General features: G+C 42.0%; 1 protein-coding gene across 1 annotated transcript; it reads left to right on the top strand.

Moving 5' to 3' along the window:
* Positions 1-3285: 3285 nt before the first annotated feature.
* Positions 3286-12529, top strand: LOC138716885 (hyaluronidase-4-like). Its single transcript, XM_069850058.1, is given in 5 exon segments — positions 3286-3355; positions 11812-11850; positions 11853-12315; positions 12317-12450; positions 12453-12529. Coding segments are annotated over 5 exon segments (783 nt in total).
* Positions 12530-12796: the final 267 nt, after the last annotated feature.

Raw genomic sequence — 12796 nt, 5'->3', positions numbered from 1 at the left:
GGCTAGTGTCTATAGTGATCATTTTTGGACAGACTTTGTTTTTCGCACTATACGGTACACTAATCATGTAGCAGTTTGGTTAAAATCAGCGAGGCTGTGCAAAAAGGATAAGCAACTGAGTAAGAATGTCTGAATCTGGCCTTTAGCCAGACTCCTCCTTGATACTGCCCTAAATTACTTTAACATTAACACGTCTCTGTGTTACAGTCTGTTGGAGTGTTCTATGTTCTTTGTAATCTCCTGTTATCTCTGACATTTCCTCATGGTAAATCCACAAAAAAAACCCAAACTTTATTTGATTAGCCAGTACCAGATTCACAGCTGGTGTGAACTTCAATGCTTAGATTCACCCAAGTCAAAGAACCAGCTGGTAACAGATCTGCAGTGGATATGTTAAGGCTGCAATGACCCCTTTAAACCTAGACACTGAAAGAGGACTGACTTCAGTTAGATAGAGACTTAATGCTAGCTATAGTGAGTTACTGTAATGACATGTTGTGCTGAGAAGATACAGGAGAGTTTTATCACTGATCTATTGCATTGTAGTGCATAACAACAATGGATGACAGTAGAAGTGAAGGTGAAAATAGTCATTATTTTGGTGTGGGAGAGAATGGATTAAAATTAAAGTTTAGAGAAACTGGCATTTCTTAAGAACTATGCCTTTAGATTGAAGCTAGGGGTTTTACCTTTTCTGATATTTTTATTAGCTGTATATATTCTGTTTTAGTTCCTTTATTCAGTCAGAGTGCATTTGATCCCTTAGCCCCACAGGTGACTACGCCCCAGGTCACCAATCAGGATAAGGTCACAGTGTGATGCTGTGTCTGTGCCCTGTACTAAGATAGGTGCAGGATGGGAGTGTGCAGGGCTGGGTGATGCTCAGCAGGACCACAGAGCATGCAGCAACCTGCAGGGCCAACTGGCCAGCTGCCACAAAATCAAAGGAGCAAAGGCTCCTCTGCTCCCTTCTCTTCTTTTTTGGGTGCTTTGTGCTTACTGAGGGATGCAGCACCCTTCCAGTGGAGGGCTTAGTGGCATCCTGGTGTCCTTCTTTTCTCTTTCCTGTGGAGGAATGTGAAATACAGTAAAAACCTTGGTAAACAGCTCCTTTTATCTTCTGTTAGCATTAAATTAATATTAGTCTTAAAAATAAGTGATGAACAAATTAATTAATCCAGATCTGAATGCTGAAAACAGAATAAAATGAATAATCTTTCTTGAAAAGCTCAGCTACCTGGAATGTCCAGGTCATGTGTCTTTTTTTTTTCCTTACTTCTTTGATCCTCCCAAATAATACCATATAGTTGCAATCTTGACAATTTGTTTGTTTATAAGTGCATTTCTATCTTTGATGGCACTTTGCATCAAATCAAACTCCAGATGCTACTGTAGGACACGTAATAAATATCAAGTTGATAAAGCTTTGCAAAGTGCATTTTTCATTAGCCTATTTAATATTTTTGTTGGTATTCCCTGATCATTCTGGTACACATAATTTTACAAAGATATTTTTTTCTGGTCTACGGGTATAGTCCATGCATTGGAGATACATGATCCAGTTTCTGTCTGGGTTAGAGTTATTTGGAAGAGGGAGAGTCTGAAGCTGCAGAGAATTCTGCTATTACCATTACAATTACATACTTAGCTAGAACCATCTCTTAAAGCACAGTAGATCCTGAGAAGCAGGCACTATTTTCTGGAGATAATAGAACGAGGATTTGCTGTACTTCACCTGAACCTCCTCTGCTTCAAGATGATAATGGACTCACACCGTATATCTTTTCTCTTCCCAAATGCTGAGTTGTAGAGTCCTCTTATTCTCTGCTTCTCCTTGGAGAACAAACAGTACTAAGAGAGGCACAACTGACAGGCTTCCAACTTTTCTCAAGTTTGCTGATTTAGCATTCCAAAACTTTGAAATTCGGGGGAATGTTCAATTACTTTTTTCTCTCTTGCCACTGCTGGGTGTTACACTTACTAAATGCTGTGTGTTCTGAGCAGCTTGTATTTGTTTCATTTCAGTCCAACAAGTAGATGTGCGGGGCTGCAGTCGCAGTTTGACCACCTGTAGATGCCACCAGTATCTTCTTCCCACTCCCAGCCTTTCCTCTCACTCCCATCCCTGTGCTGTGGTGTGCTGGCACAGCTTTTTGGTTGACCTTGCACTGACGTGGATTGGGAAAACATCCAGCCTGAAGGTTCCCTTGTTAAAAAGATGGTACCTTCCTCCCACCCGCGATGCTTTTTTCTAAAGTCAGATTAATTCCTCTGTCTGACTCATATCGCTGTGCTCACGCAGCTGAGACAGGGCTAAGGAAGTGGGAAAAACCCACAGGGAAGTGGTAGCAAAGACATAAGTTGAGTGTTGCCACTCAAGACAATACATCATGAGTAAGCAGCCTTGGTATGTAGTTGGCAGCATCGGCTGTGGTTCACCCAGCCCCAGGTTCTGTGTGGCAGGGGAGAGGCAGCACCTAGTAACCTTCCTGCCTCCGTGGGGGACAGTGGGTGGCACGTCAATTCAAGGATACTTGCCAGGTAAACCTTGCCTGGAATATTTAACGTGTTTTCTGAAGTTTTTTGCCGCTGAGTCTTAAAGGTGAAAAAGGATGGGAAAGGCTCACTGGCATAACTTAAATACCAGCATTTTTATGTTTCATCTGCTTTTTCCAAAGCTAGGGTCAGTGGCTTTCTAAAAATGTGAATAGAAAAAAATTACTAACAGCCCTCACAGCAAAAAGAACAGAATGAAATCTCAGACCAGTCTGGATTTGTAACACTGTCCTAAATAAATGTGTGCAATTTTTCTCCAGTTTAAAAATTGCTGAAATTAAAAAAGGTGGCTTAAATTAATGATTGCCTCAGTTTTGCACTGAAAGCATGTGTTGTAGGTAGTGAATTAAAACTGGATATCACATATAATAAGAAGACTTATGAAAGATTTTGACAAAGAAAATTTGATATAATTAAGATGTTGTGAAAGCCACAACTTCTTTCTTGTTTACATTTCAGGAAAAGTAATTTCCTGTCAATCTGGGCTGGACTTGGAGAGTGGGAGTATTTGCAAACACAGGTTACTCTAAAAACAGTTTGGAAACGATAGTTCTGTACACTTTGAAGAATGATATCGGGTGGGAACAACACAGCTTGTCAAAGACAGAAGTTCAGTCCTTCAAAAAAATCCAAGGAAACACAACAGTGTCACATAATGCTTAATGAGACTAAAACCCCTAAGTTGTTCTTATTTAGCAATGGCACTACGTGCTTTCCACATTCCGTAGCATGCAGCAGCGAGGAGCAGTTAGAGGTCTCATTAGAAAAGAGGGGACAACTCTTCTGGTAGTTTACCGAAGTAAGTGTGTGCGTGAGTTTTAATTTTGCTTCTTTTAATAGTTACAACACATCAGTTTATCCCTTGTATAATGTTACTACAGTAATGGCAAGAGAGTATTTTTCTGGTTCAACAAAAACCTTTTTTAATCTGTAATAAGAAAACAGAGTGATACATATGTGTGTTGATATACATACATATGTATCTATGTATATGAATCGTTGTATGCATGTATATATTGTAATACATGTGTTTAAAAGTTTGACCTAGAAGCTGCAAAACAGTACGACTGGCATGAGGCTTTGTTTTCTGCCCAGTGGGAGCAAGCTCCCAGGCTATAATAACCTTATAGCTTGGCATGTATGCCCTCTGCTGCTGTGTGGATTTTATCTGTTATGTAACCGTGGTTGAATGGGAAGATAACAGCATCTAACAAGCTAAAAATAAGCAGACTTCTATAATTTCAAAGGGAAATATTTTAAACCTCTCTCATGAGGCTGCTTCTATTTCAACAATACATGTGGCGTCTTCAGATATTTTATTTATTTTTTGCTTAGGATAGTATTTAAACACACTGGCAGCCTGTTCTCCCAGAGGCAGTCAGACCTCCTTTTTGAATTTTTCCATTATAGCAAGAACTCTCCTGGATTTCGTTTAAGGTGTTCTCCAAAAAGTGCAAGAAGCAAAATAGCGCAGAGTATTGGCCCTGCTTTCTCTCTTCAGTCAAGCAGTCTGACATTTTTGGGCAGCTTTTGGAAAAATGATGTTTGTTTCCGTGCTTAGCAATAACCTTCTTAGTCAATTACACAGGAGATTATTAAGGAGATTATTTGAGACCGCATCTCAAATACTGTGTTCAGTTCTGGGCCCCTCACCACAAGAAGGATGTTGAGGCTCTGGAGCGAGTCCAGAGAAGAGCAACAAAGGTGGTGAAGGGGCTGGAGAACAGGCCTTATGAGGAACGGCTGAGAGAGCTGGGGTTGTTTAGCCTTGAGAAGGGAGGCTGAGGGGAGACCTCATTGCTCTCTACAACTACCTGAAAGGAGGTTGTAGAGAGGAGGGTGCTGGCCTCTTCTCCCAAGTGACAGGGGACAGGACAAGAGGGAATGGCCTCAAGCTCCACCAGGGGAGGTTCAGGCTTGACATCAGAAAAAAATTCTTTACAGAAAGGGTCATTGGGCACTGGAACAGGCTGCCCAGGGAGGTGGTTGAGTCACCATCCCTGGAGATGTTTAAAAGACGGGTGGATGAGGAGCTAAGGGGCATGGTTTAGTGATTGATAGGAATGGTTGGACTCAATGATCCAGTGGGTCTTTTCCAACCTAGTGATTCTGTGATTAAGATAGTTTTTTGTATTGCTCCTTCAGATGCTGAGTTTCCAGGGCAGCCATTCATTTATTACCTTACTGAAGCTGCTCTTTGCCTTGGCTTTGTGTTCACTCTCCCTGTATTTCCCACTGGTGGGAGGGAGGTATCCTGTGGAAATCCTATGGGTCTGATGCCTACGAGTCTGATGCTGCAGTGGGTCATGTACATGGAGGGTAACTGTGTTCTCTTAAGCTGACACTTGTATTCCCCCTGTGTTGTTACCCCTGCCCCCCATGTATGGCTGCTCATGCCTCTCCCTGTGGGGAATCAAAGCGATCTTCTGTAGGAGTGTTTAATGCTCAGCACAAGGTTCCCCTGGGAGATTTTTAAACAGACTAATGCCAGATATTGCCTCCTCTGTGCTGGGTCTTGGCTCCATGGGCCCAGGGATGACCCAGGGACTGTCAGGGGCTGTTTGATATGAGGGTCCCCTACAAGGGAGAGTGCAGGCCTTGGTGGTAACAATGCTGATCTCCCTCCTGTCCCTCCTCACCCTCAACGGGCTGCGGTGGGAGCTGTGGGGAGCACAGCCATTAGGTGGGATGCAAGCTGGCAGGGCCAGTACATGACACTTTACTGCTCTATCAAAGGTGCTTCTTCATACTTAGTGAAACCAAGTCATGCACAAAGACCCTTGAGTACCTACAATGATAACAATGCCGATTGCAAGCAGATAATTTGCTCAAGCATGAACTGAAGCCCTTTGGATGCTTCAGACTGTTCCTCTTTTCTTAAGTCTTGACATCAAATTTTATTTTGTGGAATTTGGACAAATATTTTTTCTAAACATAGAAGTAGGAAAAAATAAGACAAGCTCTCCCTGAACCTCAGCAGGAATTCAGATACTGAATTAATACCTCAGCAGCAATACTCAGCTCTGAGTATATTTGTATTAAAACCCAATATTCAAAAGATCTAACTCAGTAAAGATGCTAATTTGGGTGGTAGAGCTACCTCACTTTTGACAGAAAACACTTGATTAGTGATTTTCCAGAATGCTGTCTCTTATTTTAATTTTGTTGTGATTCCTCAGCTCTTCAAGGGGCACAACCTCATGTGGTGTAACATGGTATATCTTTATTGATTTGCAGTAGCTGAAAACCAGGCATGAAATATTCATGTTTGCTTTGTTCGCTCTTGGATTTTTTCTTTTAGGCTGGCATTAGTCCATTAGTTTCCAGCATCCACCAGCTGCTGCAAGGACAATCAGCAGCAGCGCCTCAAAATATACACTCTGTGCTCACAGCAAAGCAGCAGGTCCTGTGATGGCTGATGAGATCTAGACAGAGAGGCTGTGCTGGGCCAGGGCCACTGAGTGAGGCTCATTACATTTGTTCCAAGTCTCCTTCCATACATAGGACTTACCAAGGTTTACATGACTCCCGGCTTAAAATAATTGCAAGTGTCTCCTAGACTGACATCAATGAATTGTTGTATTACCTCCAACATTAACATTTAGTTCTAATGTAATATTCAGCTGGGGCGGGGGGAACAAATAATTTTTTTTGTGTTGTTGTGCTATAGCTATTCTGTAGGAGTAGGAAGAAAAGAATGTCACCCAAGTCTGCTGGTGCTGGGTGCAAGCTGAAATCGTTCTGTGTGGGTGTTTGTTCTGCACAGTCTGGGGTCACAATCTTATCCTAGTGCAAACACAAAATAACTCTGCTGGGCTCCCAGGAAAGTTAGTGGGAGGAGAGTCAACTCCTTCCTATTGTGCAGGGCTAACCTTTTGTTTTATTTCTGTAAGAAAAATATGCTCAGAACATCAACCATCATTTATTTAGTTTTCAATTAGGATTTACCATACAATCACATCAGACAAGTGGAGAGAGAGGAAAGTTACTTCTTAAAAGAATCAGTTCAAAACTATTTAAAATGTTATGAGGAATAAGTCAGCACTATTCTGTTGATGTTTGCTCTTTTCTGTCAGTAACCTCAGAAATGCAGGAAAAAGAATGATAATGACATGCCATGAAGCTCATACTTAGTTCCTGGCTGTGTGGGAGGCACTGTGTGCTCAGGACCTCCCTGGAGAGGGAGAGCCCAAGCTGTTCTGATGCCTTAAAATGGGCTCCAAGTTTTTTCTAACACAACCGGAGGTAAGGTAGCTGGCTATGCTGCATGGTGGTCCCTTAAGCACATCTCTCAAATGTGGCTCTTTACGGTGTGGGTACTTTTAACCACAGGTGAATCAGCAGTGTGGCAGGAAACCTGGGCATCCTGGGAGTCAGTTTAAGCCAACTTCACATTTGGAGGCTGATATATCCTCAAAGAATGTGAATCTTCTCGCTTTGAACATGGTGTAAACTAAATGATTTTCTAATATGCTATCATCACATGAAGATAGCGTGGTAGCCATGCAGACCACTCAGACTGCTTCAGAATTCAGACTGTTATGTTCATTTGATAGTATAAACATCCAAAAAATAGCTCCTAGTGCAAAGTCTACCCTCTTTGGAAAAGGAGGGGTGGAGTGGCGGGTGGTGGTACTACAAACACTACGGACTTAAAGCAGGGGGGAAACTGTGGTATGGAGCACTGAGAACCTTGCCAGGCTGGACACAGGCCAAAGATGTTTAACGACTATTGCCAGAAAAAGACCCAGTCATTAGCATCAAGGGCATCACGGAAGTACAAGCTAAGCATAAAGACTGATTTTACGGATGCTCCAATCGGCCATTTAGTCAATCCATCAAATCATCCACATTTTTGCTAAGACTAAGCTTGAATCTAATCTCCCAGGCTGGACAAGCTCAGGTGTAATTTTCTACAGGTGAGAAATATCTATGCAGCATGAAGCAGAGGAGAAGTAAACAGTGGAAGGACACTTGATCAATTTTCTTAATTTTCCATATTCAGGAGTCTAGCTACCTAGCAGCCTACCAGAATACAAGTGTTCTCATGTATGTAATAAGAAAAATCCAGTATGGTGGCAAAAAGAGATGAAATGATTGAGGCCAGATGCCTGTCCTGATGAACCTCACAGACTTGTAGCTCATCTGCTAAATTCTGCTCTCCTCTGTCCAGCAGTCCAAATTTTTCATAACAAGCTAAATTATACTACGAAATTACTATCAGTACCTGCCTTCCAACCTGCCATATGTGTGTTACATTTCTGAATTACAGTTTTTTATGCTTTATTGAGCTTATTTCTTATGGCTGCTATGGGAAATGGCTCTGCTGCAACAGATTCATATTTAATTTGTAGCATTTTGAGGATTCTCTGCCCTAAATTTGAAACACCATAAAAATGTACCTCAACAATTCATGCTGCTTAGGATTCTGAGCACCTTCCTGGGTATCAGTGAAATACTGTACTAAAGCGGTTAGAATCTCAGCTATAATTAAATCGTCAATGTCACCAGATTAGACAAAATTGTGAGGTGAGTTCCTGCTCCATTTTTAATATACATTATGTTTCATATTCAGTCCCCTACATTTACTAACATAACAGAGATACTTAGCAAAATATCATCAAGGCAAATTGTGAGAAGATGCCCAGTTTAACAACTTCCCATTCATATGAGGGAAGGAAGAGGACAGCAGCAATACATTCTCACATACTGTTCTCCCTGTGGCTGCTGCAAGCTCTGAAACTATCAGGGTCATCTCCTCTGTCCCCTCTGAGCATGTTGCCTCCAAATCCAGATCTGGCAGAGTGAGCAACATTTGTTACTGACAGCTTGACTTCAACTGGACAAAACTTGTTCCAGCTCATCAGACTTCTGAGTGTATCAGCTTTAGCTTTGCTGATAAAAAGACAACAAAAGGATTATTCTGCAAAAATCCAGGGATTTTATTGGATCTCTGAGGGTGGGAAAATTCTTGTTTCAAAAACCATGCGCGTTCTTGATAAGGGAATTCGGTGATTGACTTGCCTGTTGAGACAGCCTGGTTTAAGCCCATCAAGGCTGTGCTATATCGATGCTGTATTTTTGTAGCAACGTTAACCAGAAAGGAGAAAAGATCATTGTCTTTATTTATTATTTCTAATTTTTCTAATCCCCTGATGTGAATAGTGAAACATCACCGGAGGAGGGTTTTTGTTATAAGACAAATGCTAAAGTTGAAAGTACATTCCTCAGCTCTAGATTTATTGTGGGAGAGGGATACAGGTTTTATATCATCTGATGAATTCTTAGTCATTTTCTGATCATTTAGCCAGCTATTTTTTTCAGCAGTATCCTGTGATTTGGTTCAAGTACTTCTCTCTATGTCTGTTCAATTCAGAACTGCCTGTTTAAACCTGATTTTGCTTAGTCTTAGCTAGAGCTGATTGTTGTCTAATAAAGACATATGGTTTCTACTTTCTCTCTGTTGGGAATTGCTGCCCACTGTGTATTTTCCCTGACAGCTGGACACCAAGATGCACTGCTTCTGTGTTGTCTTTGTTTACAGAGAAAACCAGAATCAGCAGAAGGGGTATAACTGGATACCTTCATCCTGGTTTTTATCAGCTATGACAAGTACAAATGAGAGAAATACCTAGAAAAAAGATGAGGAGGACTTTTTAGCATGCTGTAATTCTGCACAACTAAAAGCAAAATTTGAAAAGTCTGGCTAAAGGGAAAAATGCTGAGTTTGGGCACAGGACATCCTTCCTGCATAATGTAAACAAGTGACTTCAGAGCCTGCTCCCAGTTGGAGCATGCATGCGCTTGCATGATGGCTAAGTGCATCAAATGGAATAAAATCAGAAGTCAGTAATCCTCAGTGACTTGTCCTCACACAGCATATAAAATGGCAACTATTTCCTCCTTAATAATAGAGCAACTACAAATATTGTTCGCTGTTAAGTCCTCTACGACAAGTTTTTCTCAGGGGGCAGGACAGTCTGCCACTTCCCACAGCCTTCAATAATCCATAGTGATATTACTACTATTATAATTATTATCATTATATCATTGTCATCATCATCTTCCTGATACTGCCTTTCCCATGTGTCAGCTCAGGGGGTCTTGGAGCAGCCAATCAGCATATCCAGCACACAGCAAAGTGCAAGGCTAATTACTCAGGCTATCCCTGTCTGAGGAGGGACCTGCAGACTCATGGCACAGGGCAGTGCTGAGCCTCCCTACTTCCCACTAGCAGGCAGATCCCAGTAACAGCAGACCTCAGCAATCCCCACAGGTTTTGGTGCAGCCCTGCCTGCCCTGGGGTGTGATGCCACGAGGTACTTCAAGGTACTGGTGTGCTTGTGCCAAGTGACACAGGTCCTGCCTAGGATGTACTCCTTGAATACCCCTGAGGGATGTGCCCAGCTCAGCTAATGTTACTTTCTAGAACCAGACTATTACAGCCATGGGAGCAGAAGGGCAGGACATTGATACAGGTCTCACGGGGGAAACTCAACTTGCTGCAATTTAGAATCACATGCTGCAGTGTAAATAATAATAAAAAAAAATTGTAGGAATTTTCTGCCCTCTGGCAGGGTTTTCTTACAGCCCTGATTATCTATGAACTGCGAGAGCAGTGTTCAGAAACAATGCTTCAGCACAGCGTTCAGCAACAATGCTTCAGCACAGCAAGGCCTCTGCATTTCCAAGTTGGTTGTTGGCAAAGCAGAGCAAACTGGTGGGCATTACTGCTATAGCTGCCCTGCAGCCCCCCTGGAAAGCCAGAAGCACATGCTGGTCCTAGGCGGGGGCTGGTGAACAGGGCAGACATGGGGCAGATTGATAGGAGTGCCCCGAGCCCTCTCTCCATCCCTCTGGGGTGATGAGGCAGCAAGCCTGACTCTCTGAAGCTGTTTCTTTCATTGGTTGTCTCCTCACAAGCCTAGCATCTTCTAGCTTTGTCTGTACAGAATTCTAGTGAGAAAATTCAGTATGGTCTCTAATTCTGACAAGCCCTGAGTGGCTTTGCTGAGTTTGATTTCTTGATATAGTGTGTGGTTTCTGAGAGACACTCAGTAAATTGGGCTGATTTTCATCAACACTGTTTTCTAAGAGGATTGCTAGTGCTGATATGGCACTTGTGCTTATGTGACTAGTGGCTTTGAAAACCTTCTCTTCACTAAATGCACAGTATTGTGAATCTCACAGGATGAGAATTCTCTGATGAAATGTTGAGTTCTCCAGCCTCCACCGTGCTTCATCGGTCCTGTGGACTGGCTGCCTGGTCAGAGGAGGAACAGTTACATCTTGGACACTTCGGAGAGCTCTGATATCTCAAACTGTCATATGTGCCTGTATCCTAAGAGCATCTATTGCCTAATAAAAGTTCCTAGGTTGTCTACCTTCGATGTTGACATTTTTGCTGCAGGTATTTGAAATTATGTTATGCTAATCCTACCTTAAAATAGCAAAGAGATAGGGCAGTGGGCAGGTCCATAAAAGTACTACAGCTGCATAGTTATTCCTAGTTATTTTTCTGTTTTGAGAGGAAAGGAGGGTAACATAGATGCGCTATTCCCATTTGTACATGTAACACTCCGGCTGCCCATGAGATACTCACAATCCTCACCTCCAGCAGGGAGGGTCACAATCCCAAGAGAGGTAAATAGCACTGAGGAAAAACAACAATGAGTAGGGCTTAAATACAAATCCATGTTCATCCCTGATGGTTGATTGCACAGCTGTGCGGGATTTCCTCGGGATTTTGGTTGCAGAGGGGCGGCTGGAGTTGGAAGAACGATAAGACTCTCTCTCTTACACATAAGTATGTAGGTCTTGTTGTATATCTGTTTTATTTTCTGCTTGATATCACATAATCAGCATGGACCTTGTGACTAATGATTCTGCTTGTAACTGTGGCCACAGGCCTTACCATCAAAGCCCACATTGCACAATGCTGTTCTGTGCAGACCTGTCAGAGCTGGTCTGGAAGGCACTAGCTCCATGTGATAGTGCAGTGAGGTGAATAAATAGCTCAGAACAAGCTTTCATGGATCTGCTTTATCAATGTCAGGGGTTTGAACTTGTATCCCTTTATGGCACTGCACAATGATAATGAAATATATGTGCTTGTTTAGCTCTTTTTGGAGTATATCTGCCTGACCCTGTACTAGACAGGTCAGGGATGTTCATGAAGCTGTGAAGCTAGTGATAAAAGCCAAGGTTTGATTTTATAGTCTCTTTTGTTATTACTGAGAAAGCTTGAAGAATAAGGAAACCATTTGGAGAGGAGGCTTTTCATAGCTGCATGGAATAACCGACTCATCAGTGTTCCCTGACTTACAACATCGTACTGAACATGGAAATTATCCGTATGATTGGAAGCCCATTAGCTAAAGCAAAAGGGCAGAACATGACCATATTTTTTTTTAATACACTCAGTTATTATCCTTGGTACACATCACAGGAAGTCCCTGTGAATTGTTGCCTACCCTAGAACGTCACTTTGCAGACTTATCTTGAAAAAGCCAGCTGTGACGTTAACAATTACATCACATCTAAGGACTTCAGTGGATTAGCTGTCATAGACTGGGAGTACCAGAGACTTCAGTGGGCCCTCAACTGGGGTGTGACAGACATCTATAGAAGAAAGTTCAGGAAAATTGCTACTAAAATGGAAAGGTATATTTCAGCAAACGATGTTGAACATTTAGCCAGAGCTTCCTTTGAAGAAAGTGCAAAAGCTTTTATGAAGGAAACTGTTGCATTAGGAATGAAAAAAGGGCCTGTGGGGATTCTATTTACACTCTGAATGTCATGATTACAATTTCTGTGATCCAAACTACACTGGTTCCTGCCAAAAGTGTGAAATTTTGAGGAATAACAAACTTTCCTGGCTGTGGGATAGCAGTGGAAGTATCCTTCCAATGGCATCCAGAAACACCTTGGAAACAGTCAAAAATATTGCCTGTATTTGTGTATAGTTGACTAGGTTATAGAGATAAACCTTTATTATTTCTCTTTATAGTAAGCTTTTTCTGGAACAATGTGGTCTGCATTTATGCTTCAACCATTCTTGCAGATGGTACATCATGATGGAAAACCTCCTACTTGGGCCAGCTCTGCTGGTTCATGTTAATTGTCCACATGCTTTAAAGAGCTCAATGTTCTGGATCAAAAATGCAGCTTCACATACCTATTTTTTTTGCTTTAATTCATCACTGTGCTATACTTGAACCTGCATTTGAATGGATTAAAA

This window comes from Phaenicophaeus curvirostris, chromosome 1, assembly GCF_032191515.1.
Source record: "Phaenicophaeus curvirostris isolate KB17595 chromosome 1, BPBGC_Pcur_1.0, whole genome shotgun sequence".
In the NCBI taxonomy this organism is placed as follows: Eukaryota; Metazoa; Chordata; class Aves; order Cuculiformes; family Cuculidae; genus Phaenicophaeus; species Phaenicophaeus curvirostris.
Note: the sequence above shows the minus strand (reverse complement) of the source record. Positions and strands in the feature narration are given on the sequence as shown.